At 41.4% G+C, this 22,909-nt stretch overlaps 1 protein-coding gene across 1 annotated transcript in view; it reads right to left on the bottom strand.

The window, feature by feature from the left end:
- The window catches only part of LOC148534277 (bactericidal permeability-increasing protein-like), a 45,248-nt gene extending 22,660 nt beyond the window's left edge, over window positions 1–22,588 (bottom strand). Inside the window, exons 1-5 of the mRNA XM_088467080.1 lie at window positions 22,498–22,588; window positions 21,680–21,817; window positions 14,942–15,056; window positions 14,440–14,568; window positions 14,039–14,194 (exon numbers count right to left, since the gene is read on the bottom strand). Coding sequence (XP_088323206.1) covers window positions 14,039–14,194; window positions 14,440–14,568; window positions 14,942–15,056; window positions 21,680–21,785 — 506 coding nt within the window. The 5' untranslated portion in view covers window positions 21,786–21,817; window positions 22,498–22,588. The remainder of the gene's footprint in view (window positions 1–14,038; window positions 14,195–14,439; window positions 14,569–14,941; window positions 15,057–21,679; window positions 21,818–22,497) is intronic.
- Between the last annotated feature and the right edge of the window lie 321 nt (window positions 22,589–22,909).

Raw genomic sequence — 22,909 nt, forward strand, 5'->3', positions numbered from 1 at the left:
TGAACTGTGCACAGTGTAAACTCCCCATCCAGTAGTGAAAAGAATATGTACAGTGATAGTGACACTGTGTAACAACAGGCCTCAAACTGATACTTATGGCAACAATTATATCAAGGCGCAATAACGATGCACTGAACTTCAAAGGGGAGTATACGTTGATGGTAAAACAATAGTTGTTGGGTATTAGATGCAATGGATCTGAGTATGAGGGGGATCAACAGTACTCACTATCCTCCAATGGACAAGTTAATCCACCAATCGTATGTAGAGAGCAATCTCCGTGATTAATAACTTGATGTTGAGTAAAGTGTCAAGTTTCAAACAGGATCTCTGTCTCCATATACCGCTCCGGCGGTCAATGCACTGTGCCGTCCGTTATCCTGGCGGCTATGTCTGCTAGTGAATGAAGTGGAGGCTGAGCCCTCCTGGGTGATAATCCCGTGATAAAAATCTTTATCAAGAGGCGCATGCATCCGCCTCTTGAGAAACCCGCCAGGTGCGTAGAAACGCGTTGAGGACACGGATGCGCTCTCCGGTATTGTGACTCCATTCTAGACTGCACGCTGCAGTGTGTGAACTCTGCCTGCTATTCTTCCAGCGGTCAACACAGATGCTGACCATAGCAGCTTGCCGAGGCATTTGTGAGCGGCACAGGTGATTTTTATCACTGGATTATCACCCAGGAGGGCTCAGCCTCCACTTTATTCACTAGCAGACATAGCCGCCAGGATAACGGACGGCACAGTGCATTGACCGCCGGAGCGGTATATGGAGACAGAGATCCTGTTTGACACTTGACACTTTACTCAACATCAAGTTATTAATCACGGAGATTGCTCTCTACATACGATTGGTGGATTAATTTGTCCATTGGAGGATAGTGAGTACTGTTGATCCCCCTCATACTCAGATCCATTGCATCTAATACCCAACAACTATTGTTTTACCATCAACGTATACTCCCCTTTGAAGTTCAGTGCATCGTTATTGCGCCTTGATACAATTATTGCCATAAGTATCAGTTTGAGGCCTGTTGTGTTATACAGTTGTCACTATCACTGTACATATTCTTTTCACTACTGGATGGGGAGTTTACAGTGTGCACAGTTCACCATCTAAATCTGCAAAGGAACTTTGGCACCCTGCATTAAGGGAATTGGAGATCAATTTATACCGGTTGTTTATTAATCTATTTATTTATTATTCATTTTTTTTTGTTATTTGTGTATAGTTTATGTCTTTTTATGTTTGTTATATGATCCTATTTAGGGATCATTTATATATTACGTGTTTATTAACAAATAAATATTAATCATTTTTAGTGACTTGCCTATCTACTATGTTGGATTAGCGCCGTCTATCTATTGTTTTGAGATTTTGATTGTCGGGAGTGTGGCAGACCCCCGATAGGTGTGCGGCTTTTCTGATTTAGCAGTATAGCACACAGTGCACTTTCACTGGCGCCCTTGCAATTTTTAGTTTACATTACAATAAGTGGTTGCAGAGTGCAGATAATACTGTAAGTACCCAATTGTAGCATGACTGATTCATGTCTTTTTTTTTTTATAACTAACATTAATTGGTGTGATTTACACGTATATGACCAATCAGACGTGACCTTCAGCTGTCAACATCATCAGTTCACGACATGCAGAGGGGGTTTTAGTACCCATGAGTGGTCAGTCCATACAGAGGCATATACAACTTTTTTTGTTGGCCATCTTCGCATCAATATGCTCTTACTTTCCTTTGTCCACTTCTACACACCACCACCAGCCCCCTTATCATAGTGCAAAAAAGACGCACATCGCGAAAGACTTGCATGCGCACTAAAAAAAGAGCGAGTTGCGGCAAAATCTCTGAATGAGGTCCTCTCTAAATTATTGTATTCAAGCAAAAAAATAGAACATGTGGTGTCACAGGAGCTGACTAACTGTATGTTTAGCTTTTTGGCCTGTATTAGATTCTTTTAAGACACTGGTGCATAGCATGTGGTATACGGATCACATGCAGCCCTCACAGCAACTTTTTTTGTAGTCTGCTGGAAGCAACACAGACACAGGGAGACCTGGAATGTTGTAGTACAGTATTTCTGTTCAGGTCCTGGACTGTCCTGCCAGGTCTCACTGTGAATAGGGACGGGACTCTTCTTCGACAAATACCTACTTTCCTGAGGGAAATATATTTTTATTTTCAATAATACATTTTTATTGAACAATTATATAAAACAATATAGGGGTACATAAAAAGAGGGTGGGGGGTAATTGGCACAACAAAAGGTGGGAAAATATGGAGCAGTACTCACCAGTACAGAAAAATATGCAGTACACTGTGTACAATATACATAAAACACACCTAAATGAAAACAAATACACCAGACAGGTAACAGAAGGAATAAAGAACAAACATCAGCAATACTTTAATCAGTCAAAAAGTTAACCTCCGGAGACTCATTTAGATTAAAAGGCAGAGAGGGGCATAATGTAGTCAAAGTTTTATCTGGGGCACCCTTCCCCTCTGTGACATAGGAGTGCCAAGAGAGCCACTTCAAGAAAGGGGAGGAGGGGTCATTGAGTATGAAATATCTCTGGTTTCCTTTTCAAAATGAATATGGATTTTAGAGATGACTTTAGCAAATAGGGGAAGAGTGGGGGATTTCCAGTGTTGGGTGATGGTAGCTCTGGCTGAAATTAGAATGTGGCCTAGCATTATAACAGTCAGACTTAGGCACTGCAAGGCGGTACCAGTGAAGCAGGGCTAAAGCAGGGTCAGGGACAAGGGATATATATTTAGCACTTCATTAATAAGGTTAAACACCTCCATGTAAAAAAGGCGTTTGACTGCGCAATCCCAGAAAATATGTAGAATTATGCCTTCCAGTTGACATAAACGCCAGCAGAATTAGAGCGGGAGGGCCAAAATGTATGAAGTTTGGTCAGAGTCAAATAAAGACTATGCAAAAGTTTTACGTATATTTCAGTATGGTTGTGCATGGTGGATGCATGGTGACATAGAGAAGGAGGATAAGTGAATTATTTTCCATTGTTTGGGAGTAAATGTACGCTGAAGATCCCTTTCCCACTGCAAATGGTTCGGGGATTTATCTAGGGGCCCTTTGGGGGATAAACAAATGTACCAGAAGGATATGGCCCCACGCAAGGATGGGGTGGCCTAGACAGAAATTGGGGAGGGAGGCTGGAGAGAATAGTCGAGAATATTGTTGTCGTTTGAACGCAGTAGCACAATTGAAGGTAGTAGAACCATGTGGAGGGTCACAGTCCAAACTTAGCACATAAGGCAGAGAAGGGGAGAATAGAAGATGGGTAGAGCAAGTTGGCTAAAGTGGCAGCGCCCTTACGAGACCAGAATGTAACCTATCAAACATTTTCTCAGCATCAAAAGAAAGAAGTAATAATTTTGTCTGTGAGTTTCGATGCCCATTCCACTAAATCCAGAACCCTAAGTGTGTTAACCAGGACCTGGCGGCCATGAACAACACCTACCTGGTCTGGATGAATTAAATGAGGAAGTAAAGGATTAAGATGATTAGCAATTATTTTAGCATTAATTTTTATGTCTGAATTAAGAAGAGCAATGGGCCTATAGTTTCCACAGTCTGTGGGGTCCTTACCCAGTGTAGGGATTGTAATAAGAGGGAAATATATTAATCTCTTTTCTCAAAAATAAAAAGTTACTGAAGAAAATTAAGGAATTAGAAACTAATCACAAATTAACTCTTTCCAAAGTCATCTGGGGGAACTGTCCAAAACTCGAGAATCTCAATAAATTCTTGGACAAGATTGAAAACTTGCCTTTAATAAATGCCATAACAACTATTTCCAACAAGCAGGCTATATACTTTCCATGACTAAAGAGCACAAAGGGCTCTTACCTACATTCATTAAAGACTCCAAAGGTAAAACATTTCATACCACGGAATTCCAGGTCTTTTATTCTAAATTGTATTATAGTGTGGACCCGACACTGCCTGACAATATGTTGCTTAAACAGCAAAAAAGACTAGATAAAAATAGCGGATATGAGGAGGTTCCTTGATAGACTAGCCTCCTTGCCAGAACTCTGGGGAAATGTGCAGGTCCAGGATTCATCATTAACAACCCCAAGATTATTGGAGGGAGATTAAGCTGTTTCTGCTTCAGGCCTTTAATATGATTTTGGATAAAGTTTCAAGTTAATAATTGAAGGCCCACATTACGGTCTTCATTGTGTCCCAGATATAGACACATCTTACTCCTTATTATTGATATAATCCTCTTTGAAAAATGTATTGCCTATTGTCTTAAGACTTTACTAATTGGTGTTCCGGTACCGGGTGCAGGATGAACAGCAGCGTGTGAGACCAGCTCCGCTGCCGTCCGCTTCATGTCACCCATTTCAAGGCTCAAAAAGCCTCCAAGTGAGCCGCTAAATGCCTACACGCCTGCGCTACTACCCCCCAGTGCATAGAGCGGTATTTCGCTCCGCTCATGCCGCCTAAACACAATTGCAAGGGCAAGATAGAGACAAGCAACGCACGGAATCCAAGATGGCGCGGGACGCTGAGGAGTCTACAAGCAACGCTCTCCCTCCACAGCCTTACGAAGATTCAATGCCTGGAGACCCTGACACATCACCTTGCAGCCCTGCAGACCAGGTACTATTTACACCTGACACACCAGTCACATATAGTGACTTGGTTAAATCAATCAGATTAGCAATGGGTCCTTTATTGCAGGTGCAAACTGCAAACATTACTAAACAAATATCACAACTCTCACAGAGAGTTCTAGTAACGGAGCAGCATGTGGGAGAATTGTTTCAAGATATGTCTGAAATGAAGAAAGCAGTAGCGTCCTCCACTAAATCCCATAATCAAATATGGAATAAATTAGATGACCTAGAGAATAGGTCACGAAGAAACAACCTTAGATTAATTGGCTTGCCTGAAACAGTCAGAGGTGTTGACCTCTTTGATTTGTTGAAAATACTCTGATTTACTGCAAATTGATTCCTGTGTAGACCTGATGATTGAACGCGCACACAGAGTGGGTTCTAGGTGACAACATGACAGTGCACGCCCACGGGCAGTGCTATTCAGATACCTCAATTTTTTGCATAAAGAGGCTTTTTGGATGGCCTCCCGTAAGAAGCATAATATAACATGAGAGAGTCACAGATTTTTATTGTTTCAGGACTATTCCTCAGAGCTTACAAAAGCCAGAAAGGAGTTCTCTCTGCTATGCTCTAGGTTAATTCAACAAAACAAGAAGTTTGCACTATTATACCCGGCCAGATTGAGAATTTTTAAGGGGTCATCCTTTGTTGATTTCCTATCAGTGGCTGATGCCGAAGCTTACCTACAAGAAGAGACGGAGAGTCACGAATACCAAGGAGAATAGGACCATACTTGCCGTTGATTTGCCTTTCTAGTATGCACACCATTTCAATTCTCAAGTTATACTTATCCCAGTGTGACTGTATTATTGGCTCATACATTATCTGGACATCGTTATATGATAAGGCCACTACTTTACTCGGATTACAACCTTCACTATTTGTTCTAAATGTAAGGGCACTGAAGTGTGCTCACAACTGTTAAGATATTGAATTATAGGGGCTGAGGTTGGCTGGATGCTCGGATCTCACCTATCCTGGCTCATATTTGTATATTATAATAACACACCCAGAAGTAGGCTTCCCCCCCAGCAAATGCACTGGGACTGAAGCTCATTTCACTTACTAAAATACTTGCTATTTTATTTTTTGTTGATTTTCTTTTTTGAAGTTTTTGAATTTAAGCTTTTTATTTGTACTAACTGCGATGCCTATCCCCAATTTTTTGTACTATTGCTGCAAATTTAAATGATGGAAGTTCCCCCCCTAAAGGTTCAAAATGTTCACTCTATTCAGTTTGTATTTTTATACAGTCAGGTCCATAAATATTGGGACATTGACAGAATTTTCAGATTCTGGCCTCTATTCACCACCACAATGGTTTTGAAATGAAACAAACAAGATGTGCTTTAACTGCAGACTTTCAGATTTAATTTGAGGGTAATTACATCCAAATCGGGTGAACGGTGTAGGAATTACAACAGTTTCAATATGTGCCTCCCACTTTTTAAGGGGCCAAAAGTAATGGGACTATCAACTCAAAAGCTATGTCATGGACAGGTATGGGCTATTCCCTCATTATTTCATTATCAATTAAGCAGGTAAAAGGTCTGGAGTTGATTCTAGGTGTGACATTTGCATTTGGAATCAGTTGCTTTAGACTCTCAATATGAGATCCAAAGAGCTGTCACTATCAGTGAAGCAAGCCATCATTAGGCTGAAAAATCAAAACAAACCCATCAGAGAGATAGCAAAAACATTAGGTGTGGCCAAATCAACTGTTTGGAACATTCTTAAAAAGAAAGAACGCACCGGAGAGCTCAGCAACACCAAAAGACCTGGAAGACCACGGAAAACAACTGTGGTGGATGACAAAATAATTATTTCCCTGGTGAAGAAAAACCCCTTCACAACAGTTGGCCAAATCAAGAACACTCTCCAGGAAGACTTCACAAGAGTGAATATAGAGGGTTCACCACAAGATGCAAACCATTGGTGAGCCACAAAAACCGGAAGACCACATTAGAGTTTGCCAAACAACATCTAAAAAGCCATTACAGTTCTGGAACAACATCCTATGGACAGACGAGACAAAGATCAACTTGTACCAGAGTGATGGGAAGAGAAGGAAAGGAACTGCTCATGTTCCAAAACATACCACCTCATCAGTGAATCATGGTGGTGGTAGTGTCATGGTGTGGGCATGTATGGCTGCCAATGGAACTGGTTCCCTTGTATTTGTTGATGATGTGACTGCTGACAAAAGCAGCAGAATGAATTCTGAAGTGTTTCGGGCAATATTATATGCTCATATTCAGTCAAATGCTTCAGAACTCATTGGACAGCTCTTCACAGTGCAGATGGACAATGACCCAAAGCATACTGCAAAAGCAACCAAAGAGTTTTTTAAGGCTAAAAAGTGGAATGTTATGCAATGCCCAAGTCAATCCCCTGACCTGAATCCAATTGAGCATGCATTTCACTTGATGAAGACAAAACTGAAGTGAAAATGCCCCAAGAACAAGCAGGAACTGAAGACATTTGCAGTAGAGGCCTGGCAGAGCATCACCAAGGATGAAACCCAGCGTCTGGTGATGTCTATGCGTTCCAGACTTCAGGCTGTAATTGCCTGCAAAGGATTTGCAACAAAGTATTAAAAAGTGAAAGTTAGATTTAGGATTGTTTAGTTTGTCCCATTACTTTTGGCCCCTTAAAAAGTGGGAGGCACATATAGAAACCGTTGTAATTCCTACACCGTTCACCTGATTTGGATGTAATTACCCTCAAATTAAATCTGAAAGTCTGCAGTTAAATCACATCTTGTTTGTTTCATTTCAAAGCCATTGTGGTGGTGAATAGAGGCCAAAATATGAAAATTCGGTCAATGTCCCAATATTTATGGACCTGACTGTATATATATATATATCTCACTTTATTCTTGAATGGCTAGTTTAAGGATTGCTTCTTGGAACATAGGCAGGGCCATCTTAACGTATAGGAAAACTGGGCAGCTGCCCAGGGCCCCATGAATTTAGGGGCCTTCGAGCAGGGGCTGGCTAGGCCAGGGGAATATACATGGAGTGTGTGGCCACTCGCTGTGCACATAGGGCAGCCAGCTGTGGGGCAGGTAGAGTCAGATGCTCCCCGGCTGTTCCGATACACACAATTAGAGCGGTCAACAGCATTCTCTACCTGCCTCCCAGGCTGCAGCTACAGAGCCAGATTTAGGGGGTGAAAGCTCACTCCCCTGGGCCCCTGTCTCCCAGGGTGCCCCTATACTTTAATCACAGCTGCAGTGAAGAGCAGGAACTGCACTGCGAGCTTTAGAAGAGAATGACGTGGAATCCATAGTCCACACTTTACATCATGTTTTTTTATGTTTAAACATTGATTTTGATGAAAGTACCAATAAATCTAAAGGTTTATTTAATTTACCATTTACATTTGTATTCTCATGAATGGCTGGGTAGGGTCCCCAGTGCATTGCTTTGCCCGGGGCGTGCAGTGCTCTTAAGACAGCCCTGAACATAGGTGGTATTAACAATCCCCAGAAGAGGAAAAAAAATTGGCATTCCTGCAGGAAATACATTTGACTCCACAGGAAACTCTCAAGCTAAACAAGCAGAAGTGGAGGGTAATTGCATCAGCATCATATAATTCTAGGGCACGAGGGGGGTCACAATTTTGGCAAAGCAACATGTCCCAATAGAAGTTAAATCTATTGTGTCAGACTCGGAAATGAGATATGTAATCTGCCAAATTAGCATAGAAAAACAGGATTATTTGCTCTGTAATGTATATGCTCCCAATCTTTATTCAAGGGTTTCTTTCAGAATTTACTAGCTCTTCTTTCACCTTACAATGATATTCCATCTATTGTATGTGGTGATTTTATTCTAATATCCTCAGTTCAGCTGGAAAGACAATTCCCATGTAAGGGAGGGGGTGACCAACCTAGGATTGGTGTCCAATTCCTGTCGAGTAGGCTCAATTTGTTGGACATGTGACGGACTCTACATCCTGTTGACAGAGAGTTTTCATGTCTGTTGGCTGCGAATGAGACTATGTCCAGAATCGACTATATGTCACTTACCAATACATTGCTTGCAAAAATATCACGGGTGGAAACGGAGTCCATTTCAATGTCAGATCATGCGGTGGTCTGGTTAGAAATGTATCTAAACTCAGAAAGAAAACCATATAGAACCTGGAGATTTCCCTCTCATTTCTCCCAATCACTTAAATTTAGAAATAAGATAGAGGCTGCCTGGGAGGAATACAGGATCAGTAATGTGCCTATGGATACTGAAAACCCAGTTACTGTATCTTCTGGCAGGCCTCGAAAGCAGTAGTTAGGGGAGACATCATTTCTTAAACTTCCACATTATATAAAAATATATAACAGGAATATCTCCAGGCACAAAAAGCATTAACAGAAGCATTCCAAAATTACAGGTCTAACAACACAATGGTTACTAAAGCCTGTTATACTGAAGCTAAGCATACTTTTGATGGTTTGTTTATGAAATTGGAATCAAAATATTCCTTTTGAAAAGATCAAAGATTTTATAGATTTGGCAATAAGGCCGGTAGATTACTCACTAACTTACTGAGGGGACAACGTCCCCCTACGGTGATACACCCCCTTCAACAACGGGATGGAAGTTATACAACCTCTAATGCTCAAATCGCTACTAGATTTAAAAACTTTTATGCAGATTTATATTAAAATTCACAGGCTAGTGCTGGAAATGGGTCAAAATTTTGGGAGAGACTCCCGATCCCTAAGATATTGGAAACTAATAATCGCTTAACCTCCCCTATCTCTGAAATAGAGGTTTCAAAAACTGTATCAAATCTGAAAATGGGGAAGGCTCCAGGTCCCGACGGATTCACCACCGAATTATAAAAAAAAATTTCATCCCGTATAACCCCAATGCTCACTATGATGTATAATAAAATATTGGAATCAGGTCATATGCTAGCTAATTTTAATACCGCTACTCTTAATGTTCTCCCGAATCTGGCAGAGACTTGTCTGATTCTGGATCATATCGCCCAATATCTTTACTCAATACCCACTATAAAATACTGACTGAAAGTATTGGCTGATAGGTTAAAGCACATATTACCATCTATCATTCAGCAGGATCAGACGGGTTTTTATTAAAGGCAGATCATCAGTGGTGAACATTAGAAGAGTGTTATCGGTAATACATGCTTCCTAGGTTGCCACAACTGTCACTTCGCAAGCAATAGTATCCCTTGACTCCAAAAAGGCATTCCATATGGTACCCTGGGATCATTTGTATAACACACTATTAAAATGTGTTTTTTCCTAAAAAATTATTTTTTATTTAAAACCACTATACAAAAATTCAGCCACACACATTTTATGCAATGGAATATTGTCGGAAACCTTTAGTATTCAAAAAGGGACTAGACAGGGATGTCCTTTGTCACCATTGCTATCTGTGGTGGCATTGGAACCACTAGCGATAGCACTGCGACAATCACCACACTTTCAAGTGATTATGATAGGAGGGATAGATGTTGGTGTAGCTCTCTTTGCGGATGACATGCTGCTCTTTCTATCACAGCCAGCCCACTCTCTCACTGTAGTATTTGATATTATATCTAATTTTGGAGAAATATCAGGATATAGGATTAATGCTAATAAGTCTGAATTACTACAATTGCATGGAGAAGGGAACTGCTTACCTAGAGAAGGTCCATTGAGTACTATTAAAATTAACACTCAATTTAAATATTTGGGCATACAAATACCTTTACATTTAACAAAACTATATCAAGCTAACTTCACTCCAATAATAAATAAAATTTCTAAAATGTTAGATGGTTGGACGTTTTTAACTTTATCATTGCTGGGACGCGTTGCCCTTTTTAAGACAGTAATATTTCCCAAGCTATTTTATATAATGCAAATGATCCCACTCAGTTTAACATCAGCGGATATTCATTATCTATATAAATTATTCCAGAAATTTATATGGAAGAATGGGAGATCTAGAAATGCTCGCCCCAATCTCCAGCTTTCTAGGCCTAGGCTTACCAGATCTTTTGCAATTCTCAAACTCCCTAATTTTTAGACACATAGCTGATTGGATGTTGGAGAGAAGTGTATATACCTGTTTTAATCTGGATTGTGCCCTTATGGCCCCTTTCTCCCCGGGAGCTTTGCTTTACACACCTAAATCCTACTTACCAACGCATCTGTTTAAAAATATATTTTTTAGAAATACCTATAATACATGGTGGGACATAAACAAAAGATTAAAACAAAACCCACGGGTATCAAACTGGATTCCCTTATGGGGCAACCCAATGTTTACACCTGGAATAGATAGTTAAATTTTCCAGAGATTAAAGACTAAAGGGATACACAAAACTGCAGATGTTTTCAACCAGTAGCGTAAATTTACCCCAGATTACCGGAGGTAAGCTATAATTTGGTGCCCCCCCCCCCCGTCACAGCCGCTGACACTGTAATGTAACAATTTGCATGCAGACAGGCTATAGATAGACGAAGGCAGCAGCTGATGGTCCGACATGGAGCTCTCCACTAGTGTATGGTGGCTTCTCAGGTGCCGTGAAGGGGTGCCATGTATTGGGCAGCCATGACGGTACACTCCGGGTACATAGTTACAGCCCTAAGTGGGGTGAATATGTTGTGGACAATGGAGGAGGTGCCCCTTCAGCGCTGGAGCCCGGCGGCAGGCGCCTCCATTGTCTCCTATAGTTCTGCCCCTGTTTTCAACCCTGGGGGAACTATATGCTCATTTAAAACTTTACAGGACCGATATGGCTTATGTCGCCATTGTTTGTATGCATATTTTCAAATGAGACACTATATTAATTCCTTACCAACCACAATGCTAATTGCAGATACTCGAGATTCAATCTCCTCTCTTTTAACCCTAATCAAACAAACCACTTACAGGACCAGATTCCTGTATCTGGATTTGAGTCAGGCACCATCTACTATGTTACAAATAAAGGTTTTGGAGAATTGGAGGAAAGACGTACCATCCATTTCAGAAGCTACTCAGTTATTTCAAAATTACGAATTTTACAAGCGACTTATTTACAGGAGGTGCATATTAAAACCCTATACAGAGCCTACATTTCCCAAGCCCAGAAAAAAACATTTTGTGTTGGAAGAATCAGGCGTATGCCCAAAATGCTTCTACCCTACAGCCACATTCTACCACAATTTCTGGGATTGTAGACATATACATAATTTTGGAATAAAAAACTCCATTTAATTAACTAAAGTTTTAAGATTAAATCTGACCTAAACCCATTGGCTTTCCTGTGTGCAGACTTTACGTCTTGGAACTTAGAAGAATCACATAAACAATTAATACTTTTTATCACGGAATTGGGAACAGTAGCAAAAAAATTAATTTTGAAATCATGGATTTCAAAGTCTTCCACCACTATAACAGCAGTCCATAGCATGATCCTCAGTATTCTCTACTATGAATGCTACTCGACTCTTACAGATATGGAAAAAGGCGTTGTGAGATTTTATCGTAAATGGAGACCTTATATAGATACCCCACCAGAGGAAACTCGTACGCAAATCTTTAAGATACTAAGTGTTCTTTATTACCCCTTATCTCTTTATTTATTTTTTTTAGTTAATAAAGTTTCAGTATCTTATTTGAAGCCGATATTTAGTAATATTGTATTTGTGGAACAGTCTACGATATCTGTTAATTCTATAAAAATATATTCCATGCCTCTGTTGTTCTATAAATGTAACTAAGTTGTATTATTTTTTTTCTTTTAATTTGAAAACCACAATAAATATATGTTTAAAAGACTTTACTAATTGACTTGATTCACACCATGCAGGAGGGCTTCATGCAGGCAGAGAAGAGAGGGATACACTATAAAGATAACTGATCTAAGCCATTGTGTGTACTGCTGAGGAGAACTCGCTCTATTCCACTTCTAGAACGTAAGCATATGCTTATTGGGGACACTTGACCTCTTTAGGACATAAAATAAATAACTCTCTTTCTTAGTCAGTATATATTAATAAATGTATGAGACAGTGGTGTCACGTGTGTCTCCTCTCACTTTTGACCTATGAACGAGTTAGGAAAGAGCTGTTACAGCAAACTGTATTATCTGAAATATAAACTTGTTCTATTTAATAACAGCTTGCTAGAACTAAGCACAAACCTAGTGATCTCTCTTCCCAACCTGAAGTCCGAGTTTAACATTTTTAATGAACTCTCGAATTTCAAAATAAGCTATTCAAAAGTGATTGCCCTGAGCCTCACCACCTCCTAATGAACTCCTCAGGGTCTGTAGCAGACTTTTATATTCATTTGGCATCAAACCCATTTAAAATAATTTGTAGTTTTTTTGTCCAAAGAACATCTCCCTAATCTACCTTAAGAAACAACTGAGGTTCTCCTGGATAGCCATACTACCAAAAGTCCTATATTTACTGCAACTCTTGCATTAGACATCCCCAAGAAATTACTGCTTAGAATCTTTGTTTGGGGTAGAAAATGGCCTAGAGTGACAAGAATGTTTTACATAGGTAGAAATTAAAAGTAGGATCTAAATATTTTCTAGCTATTTTCTGGCTGTGCTGTTGTCCCACGTTTAGAAGTGGCTAAGACCAGACATGGTCAAAAGTTAGACAATGGGTAACTATAGAAGATAAGTCATTTGATTATGCCGATCTCTGTAGCTCCTCATTGTTGGAGGAGGTGTAGAAAGCTCAAATACAGTTCATCATACCTATCCAAACTGACTCTAATGGAGTCAAGTTCACATCAAACAACCACAGATTATAATAATGTATTTCCCTCTCTCAAACAAAAAGCTTGAGGTATCAACGTCTCCCATTCCTGTCCATTCATCATAGAGGCTTGTCAATTCACCCCATCATTTCTGGCAGAGCCGTAACTAGGGTGGTGCGATCAGTGCCATGGCACAGGGCAGGGGGCGCTGTTTGGGCCTGTCACTTTTCCTGTTTATTATCATTCTCACTTGTAGCTTGCTCTTCTTTTATCCCTAGCATCTCCTGGCCTCCACTATCTCTTCCCTGGCTCTTCCTCATGAGGCAATGGGCATTTTTCAGGTGCACTATCTTATGATGTCCCTATTTAAAAAATGTGGGGGGGGGGGAGTGCCAATGCTCTCACTGGCACAGGGCACCAAAATAAATCTAGTTACGGCTCTAATTTCTGGAGATCCAGAGGCATGAGCTTAAGGTATTGAAGGATGTTCTTTTGTCTCCGCCAATCTTTCTCATTCCTGTTTTTATTGGTGTATTCTGTTCACATTATTTATAGTGCTATCACAAGATACTACTGTACCAAAATGTTTTGTTGATGAAAATCTTTAATAATAAGTGATTATACAAATACCTACTCACCCAGCTCCACCATGGAACCTAAGGTCCACCTGTCCGGCATGAGAGCTGCAACCTGCATTCCATACAGCGCCATGTCCAGTGTCATCACATGTAATACCAAGAACTCCAACAAGAGATAACCCTTGAACACTCAGTTTCAGCCAGGTACTGGCCGAGCTGTGAAGAGAATACAGAATGAAGAAACCACAGCCACATTTGAATTTAATTTACTGTAACAGTTGAATTACTCCAGTTTGTATATCTTCATGCTAACAAAATGCTTAATGACTTCTCACCACCCAAAAAATACTTCAACCATGACCGCCAATATTTCTATAACATTCTAACTTCAGCCATAACTCCCAGTAATTCCCAGTCAGCAGTGGTGACTCTTCCCTATCCCCCACCTCTCAGACACTTACAAGAGAACTGTATGTATACGAAGAAATCCAATAACCAAAATCTGGCCATCGTTGACTGACATTGTGACACCAGTGTCTGGGGAAAATGAGACATTTGAATTGGAGAGGTCCAAGTTCTTTATATGTAACCTACAGCAAAAACAACAACATTTAGACAAAATATATTCACTAACTAATTGCAAAATATACCTGAATAAATTAATTTATCTGTCATAATATAAGGGATGGCACCATAGATGCTACAAGAATAAGGGTCATGTTTAAATCTACTCAATGGGTCCTTATAACAAAAATGGAATGACGACACTATACATTCCACAATGGGCACATAAATGGCTGCAAATTACCCTGCTATACCATTTATTCATTTGGATGATCTACTGGAAATTGAGAATGCATACCACTTTAGGGAATGGAGACATCTATTTATGCCTGTAATAAAGAATATGTATCTGTGTTGTTATTAGCAACTCATTTATTTAATATTTTGTACACAACTTACTGTGAGACATAATAATATATGCGACCTAGAACAGCAACAGAAACAGAACCTTGGACATCAGGGATTGTAACATTTGCCAGTGCCTTCTGCATTTCCTCTAAGCCTACTTGCCAACCTTGGGAGGAAAAAAAGATATGTTAAACAGCATGCAAACCATCAATATAGCAGAGGAATCACTTTCCCTCCCTCCCATGTTGAGACCGAAGAGTACACAACAAAAAACTTGCATAATCCAACAATCTCATTGGTATCGTGGGGAAATAAATAACAAAAAAGTCTTTGCTGCCACTGATCACAGGTTGGCAATGTCCTATTCACGAATTAATTCTATATAATCTGGAGGTACTGGAACAGTAGTTTGGCTGGTATAGCCTTGGCTGGGTGCAGCTTTTCTAAGTGCAGTGTTTTTAAGTGCATAACTAGCGTTAGACCTGCGCTATTTTTATTAGTTAATTCTCCTGCTGATCTTGAATGAATTGACACGGCCTCTCTCCCTATCTACAGGTAACTGAAGTTGACTGTGACTGCAAAGATTTTCACCTCCTGTGCCTCCTTTATTAATTATAATCATAGGTAACTGAAGTTGACTGTGACTGCAAAGATTTTCACCTCCTGTGCCTCCTTTATTAATTATAATCATAGGTAACTAGCTTATTCTTTACTGAATCCTTATGCTATAGTTTCTAATGCCTTATGATTTGAAATAGTTAAATTGTATTAAGGATTCTCTCAGTCTATTGACTAAATTGAATGCTTGATTTATTTGTAACCTTAGATGTATGGTATGTGGCCATTGTTGACTTAAGCCATTTTTATTGCTAGCTTTCTCTGGCTGGCCAATTGGGGGTTTTCATTAATTAGTGTCCACACTTGCTTGCATCCCTGTTTAAGTGTCAGTAGTTTGTCTGGTATAGCCTTGGCTGGGTGCAGCTTTTCTAAGTGCAGTGTTTTTAAGTGCATAACTAGCGTTAGACCTGCATTAAACCGAGGAGAAACAGAAGGAGAAAAGGTCCATCAAGCAACAAACATCAACAATCTAAAGACTCAGACTATAACTGGACTCCCTGTACAATCACGGCAAGAACACTTCTATTGCTATTAATAATGCTGGCCTTCTGATTCTCGCTTACAATTCAATGCTTATCGTACTTTTTCCCATGTCAGTTTACATCTATCTACTTTGAAACACTGTCCTTTATCTCAGCTCTCTTGCCTAGCCTCACATTCTCTATCTGCTTACAATCTACATTATTTTTCCAATTCTGCACACATTAGAACCCCACTTCTAATACTCCCTATAACAGTCTTGTTAATCTGCGTACATATTGATACACTGTTTTTTGATACATCACTGTTTTTTTCACTTGCATTCCTACAAATCTCTTGCACTCATATCTCATTTACATTTCCAAATTTCATTCCTCTTGTTTACTTATAAACACCATGACAAGGTTTTCGTCAACTCCCTCCTTCACTCAGTCTCTACCTAATCCTCTATTCTGCCCCCTGCTTCCACCTTTATCCTTTCCCAGTTATCTCTTCCACCTCCTCCTCCCCTTCTCCCCCCTCCTCTGTCTGCCTACTCTTCACTCCTCACCCATTACTCCACTTTCTTCCTGTTCTACCCCCCCTCTGTCCTACAACCCCAACACCAAACCCTCCTCCTACACTCCTCTCCCTGTCACTTCACCCCACTGCCATCCACATCTCCCTCCCTGCCCACCTCCTATAGGTTTCCTTTCTAGCTCAGGTGCCCGCACCATCACTAAACTCGCTTCATATCGGTTCCCCAAATTAAGCTTACCTCCACGTTACAGCAACCCGGATAATCTTATTCACATCTCCCCCACAAATGCTATCTCTCTATCCTGTGCCCTCTGGAATGCCAGGTCAGTCTGTAATAAACTGGTCCCCACCCATGACCTTTTTATCTCCAACTCTCTGAATCTCCTAGCCATCACTGAAACTTGGATCTCACCCTCTGACACCACTTCTCCTGCTGCTCTTTCCACTGGGGGCCTCGCCTTCTCCCACACCCCCCGGCCTGGGGGTCGCCATGGTGGTGGTATTGGGGTCCTTCTATCCACCAGTTACTCCTACCAGCTAATACCCTCTGAACCATCCCTTACATTCCCCACATTTGAGGTTCATGCTATATGCCTCTTCCAACCAGTAAACCTCAGAGTAGCTGTCATTTACCGTCCCCCTGGCTCTCCCTCCAAATTCCTTGACAACTTCGCTTCCTGGCTCCCTCACTTTCTCTCCTCAGATCTTCCCTCCATTATCCTAGGTGATTTTAATATTCCTATTGACATTCCCACAGAATCCTCTGCAGCTAAACTCCTTGCCCTCACCTCTTCATTTGGTCTCGCCCAATGGACCTCCTCACCCTCCCATGTGAGTGGGCACTCACTTGACCTGGTCTTTACGCACCATTGTGATATTTCTGATTACTCCAATTGCCCATTCCCCCTCTCTGACCATCACCTTCTCTCTTTTAACCTATCCCTCTCTCCTTCCCCTCCTCTAACTCCTAAGGCTACCATTACTAAGCGTAATATTGAGGCTATTGACACTGTTGCTTTTTCCTCCCTGCTGGACTCTCTTCTCTCCCCTATCATTTCTCTCTCCTGTCCTGAACAAGCTACTTCCCTGTACAATTCCTCCCTTACTTCTGCTCTTGATTCTGTTGCTCCAGCAATAACTACTCACCCTCGCAGATCCACACCACAACCCTGGCATTCCAAATGCACCAGATACCTACAAAAGTGTTCAAGAATTGCAGAGCGTCAGTGGAGAAAGTCACGCTCTAAGGCTGACTTCCTCCATTTCAAATTTATTCTCTCTTCCTACAGTGCTGAACTGTCTCTCTCCAAACAAACATATTTCAAGAACCTCATCTCCTCCCAGTCCTCAAACCCCCGGCGTCTCTTTGCCACTTTCAACTCCCTACTCTGCCCTTCCCCTCCTTGCCTTCCCTCCTCGCTCTCTGCCCTTGACTTTGCCACCTACTTTACATCTAAAATTGACTCCATACGTGAGGACATCATATCCCATCAGACCCTCAGCACTCCTCCCCCTCCTTGCCCTTACCACCCCTCCCCTTCTGTCTCACCAACTCTGACATCCTTCTCCCCTGCTTCTGGAGAGGAAGTCATAGCCCTCATACAGTCCTCCCCTCCTTCCACCTTCCCGTCTCCTCTCCCACCTGTCTCCTTCTGGCTGTTCCCATCTGGCTCACCTCCTTAATCTCTCCCTATCATCTGGCACTGTCCCTTCTGCATTCAAACATGCTCTTGTCTCCCCCATTCTTAAAAAACCTACCCTTGATCCTAACATACTTTCCAACTATCGACCCATCTCTCTTCTCCCTTTTGCTTCCAAACTCCTTGAGCGTATTGTCTACAACCGCCTTACCACCTTTCTTTCCTCCCACTCCCTCCTTGACTCATTTCAATCTGGCTTCCGATCTCTCCACTCTACTGAAACTGCCCTCACGAAAGTCAGCAATGACCTCCTTGCTGCCAAATCCAAGGGCCACTACTCTCTGCTCATTCTCCTTGACCTCTCTGCTGCATTTGACACTGTCGACCACCCTGTCCTCCTGTAAATCCTTTACTCTCTCGGTCTACGTGACACTGCCCTCTCCTGGCTTTCCTCCTACCTCTCTGATCGTTCCTTCGCTGTGTCCTCTCATGACTCCTCTTCCCCTCTACTTCCACTAACAGTAGGAGTTCCCCAAGGTTCTGTTCTTGGACCTCTCCTTTTCTCCCTATATACATCCTCTTTAGGTGAACTCATTAACTCCTTTGACCTCCAATATCATCTGTATGCAGATGATACTCAAATTTACCTTTCCACCCCTGAGCTCACCCCTGAGCTCCTTACCCGTATCTCCAACTGTCTCTCTGCTGTCTCTTCATGGATGTCCCAGCGCTTTCTTAAACTTAACATGTCTAAGACTGAGCTGATCATTTTCCCACCCTCTTCCACTACATCACTTTCCACAATTTCATTATCTATTGATGGCACAACTATTTCCTCTAGCCCCAAAGTGCGCTGTCTTGGAGTTATCCTAGACTCCTCCCTCTCCTTTAAACCGCACATTCAGCACCTCTCGCAGTCCTGCCGTTTTCACATAAAAAATATCTCCAGGATTAGACCCTTCCTCACCCAGGATGCCACTAAAACCCTCATCCACTCACTGGTCATATCCAGATTGGACTACTGTAACCTTCTCCTAGCTGGCCTCCCAGTCTCTCACCTCTCTCCACTACAATCTGTTCTCAATGCTGCTGCTCGGCTCATCTTCCTCTCCAGACGTTCTACATCTGCTTCCCCTCTCCTTCAAGCCCTACTCTGGCTCCCCTTCCCCTTCAGATGCCAATTTAAGGTTCTTACATTCGTCTACAAAGCCCTCACCAAATCCTCTCCCGCATACATTTCTGACCTTCTCTCCCTTCACACTCCCGCCCGCCCACTTCGCTCAACTAATGCATGCCGCCTCTCTTGCCAACTGATTACTTCCTCCCACTCCCGCATCCGAGATTTTGCCCGTGCTGCTCCCTACCTTTGGAATGCTCTCCCTCTCCCCATCAGACTCTCCACCTCTCTACAAATCTTCAAACGGGCTCTCAAGACCCACTACTTCATCAAGGCCTTCCAGCACTCATCCTAACCCACCTCATGCTCTTTCCTTCCTATCTTCCCCTTCTGTGTCACGCCTGTCTGTCTGCCCCTCCCCTTAGAATGTAAGCTCTCATGAGCAGGGACCTCTTCCCTCATGTGCGTCTCTTTACATTTTCTTCTACTCTCTACTCCCCATAGGGCACCTAACACGTGACTGCCAACTCCCGGCAGCTTATTGTGAGTGCTTTAATCACTATTTCAGCAATGTATATAAGTTGTGTCCTTGTCCTGCACTGTAATGTACTGTAAGTTACTTGTTTCTTGTTCACCTATTAGTTCTATGTACTATGTAAGGTGCTGCGGAACACTTGTGGCGCCATATAAATAAAGGATAATAATAATAATAATAGTATACGCAGAAGGCACAAGAATATCCAGCAGAGCATTGACAAGAGATATGGAAACACAGTACTAGTCTGTAGCAGCCAGGCTGTCAAGCACAAGTGCAGACAAGGACCTGACACTGTGCTGTGTGAGACAAACGGGTGAACAAACTAGATGATCACTGCATAGAAATTATATGGGTCGTGAATCCTACCCTTGACAGTACCAGCCATCAAGGGCACACTAAATAGGTTACAGTTGGCAGGATAAGTGTTTCATAGACGTGTAACATGTGGTGGGAAATTGCATAGAAAAGAGAAAACAGAACAGTTGAGGAGGCGTCCATGATACAGTAGAGAGGAGAGACAGTAGGTGTCAGTATCAGCATAGGACAAATAAAATTACAACATCATTTGTACAGTAAAGTAAATGATAGTTCTAGTTTTGCAAGCAGATGGTCCAGTACCACAAAAGTTCATAGAAGGTAAATCCAAATTATGACAGTGGGAGCCGATATGTGTGTGTGAGTGTAGTGGGGGGAATGAGAAGCCATAATAGAATGTAAGCTCTCACGAGCAGGGACCTCTTCCCTCATGTGCTTCTCTTTACATTTTCTTCTACTCTTAACTCCCCATAAGGGCACCTAACGCGTGACTGCCAACTCCCGGCAGCTTATTGTGAGTGCTTTAATCGCTATTGCAGCAATGTATATAAATCGTGTCCTTGTCCTGCACTGTAATGTACTGTAAGTTACTTGTTTCTTGTTCACTTTTTAGTTCTATGGACTATGTAAGGCGCTGTGGAACATTTGCGGTGTCATATAAATAAAGGATAATAATAATAATAGGAGGGTGGTTAGTGGGGGGTCAAAATATGTTAAAAATAAAAAAAAATAGAATAGGTATGGTGTGTATTTGGCGCAGCACGTTATTGGGTATCTGATGTGACCATAGCATTTAGATGACATGAGACTGGATAGGTGAATTGTTTATTGCGGAGACACTGTGCCCCAGCGGAAACATCAAATATGATTTTAGTGAAACCATAGTCATGAAGGGTTGTCAGGTAAGTTAGCCGGCTCCTTCAGGCTGCCTCTATCCGTAATACCATTGGTATTACATCTCCCTTGTGACACCTATGGTGTGACAACCTTAAAGGTACAAACAGTGGGTCAGTCTGGATGGTGCTTAGGTGATCAACCTTATAGACAGTGGGTGTGGTTGTCAGGATGGTAAATCGGCTCCTTGAGAGTGCCTCTTTCCATATGGTATTTTCAACTTATGTTACCCTTAAAACACTAGTGGTATGACAACCCTCTGGATGTTGCAGCTCAATGGGATGTAAGAAGACCTGGTGGGGGCCTCTTTCCGTATGACATGAGATGTCATACTTGTCCCAGACGCTGACTAATGAAGCTGGACTAGGAAACAGTATATGATGTCAGTGTGGTTGCAGCCGTGGCATCCCATGCTGAGACTTACCGGTATGCCCAGAAAAGGGGATCCCCTGGCTGACTCTGGAAGAGGAATGATATCACCCTCTCTTTAGCATAATAACTATATTATAACAGCTGACAAAGAAAAGATTAAAGTTATTTGTGGAGACTGACTATAAATGATGCCTAAATGATAAACCTGAGAGGATTATACATAGAATCTTAACATATTCATCTCATCTGCCATAACCACTTGATGCCAGACCTTATCCAGCATGGAAAGTACTCACCATATTGTAATCCTTTCAGGGTCAATCTCCCTTTAATTCCAGGGTCATCATTATTGGCTTCTGAGAAGATAATCCCAAAGGTGAGAAAGATCAGACTTAGATTCATTGTGTGGAAGAGAGGCTCTTGGAATAATGGAACTGTAAGGGGGCAAGAGAGGTAGAAATAAGGTACCATACACGGATAATGTTGGAAACATATACTGTAATCAGGAAATAAAGGTTTGTGCTTCCACAGACAGAAATCCTCACAACATGACCTGTTGCGGGTTCTTGAGGGTTTGAATTAAGAACCGCTGGTGAAGAGTAAAATGTGATTACCGAATCAGGAGAGTGAGGAGGTTAATTGAAATTGTATAGAGGAAACTGTTATGCTTATGACTATCATTCAAGGCTAAACAGCATACACACATATGGAATTAAATATATTTCCTAAAGTATTTAAAAAATAAAACCTATTAACATTCAGTTAGCACATCACTATGGTGACTATAATATACAAAGCTCCGCAAAGTCAGTACATGAACATGTTGTCCTCAAGCAATGGGAATTATTTTCATCTGGCAATTTTGAGAACAGTATGATTTTCCTATATCTTTTTTTCTCCAATAAAATACCAAGCCTCCTATTGCTTCCTCATATTCCTTTGGTGTTCCAACAAGTTTGTAACAATTAAACAATTATAATCATTCTAATGAAAGATGAGAACTAGTCACAATAGAGACAGAAGTAATAGATGAGATGAGGGCTGTTAAGACATACAAAGCACAGTGAATGAGCCTGGAAATTGTCAGAAAATGATATATATATGAAATATGTACCTGATTATGGAGCTGTCTACTGACCATTCACTTATCAGACAGTCTCTCTTTGCTTCCAGATGTATTTAGTACAGCATGTATCTCTCTTCACCGTATAGCACAGCAAAATAGTTTAGTATGAGTAAAACTGGGTAACATATAGTAAAAATGAAAGAAGGAAGTTGTGTGACACAGGGAAGGGTGTGACTCAGCCAATCAATTCTCAAAAGTATTGACATAAATGCTTTAGTCCCACAAAGATATCTCTATGTTCTTACTGCATGTTATACACACATTTCTCCTGTTATTCTCAAACAGAAACAAGGAATAGAAACGTAGTTCTCCCGAACAAGGTGAACGGGTCACAGATAGCATCAATGAATAAAACCTGGAAAAGTACCAAAAGGAGTCAGATTGATAATCGCAGCTTGGA

The sequence above is a fragment of the Taudactylus pleione genome, unplaced genomic scaffold (assembly GCF_031769625.1).
Source record: "Taudactylus pleione unplaced genomic scaffold, aTauple2 ptg000069l, whole genome shotgun sequence".
NCBI classification, from domain to species: Eukaryota; Metazoa; Chordata; class Amphibia; order Anura; family Myobatrachidae; genus Taudactylus; species Taudactylus pleione.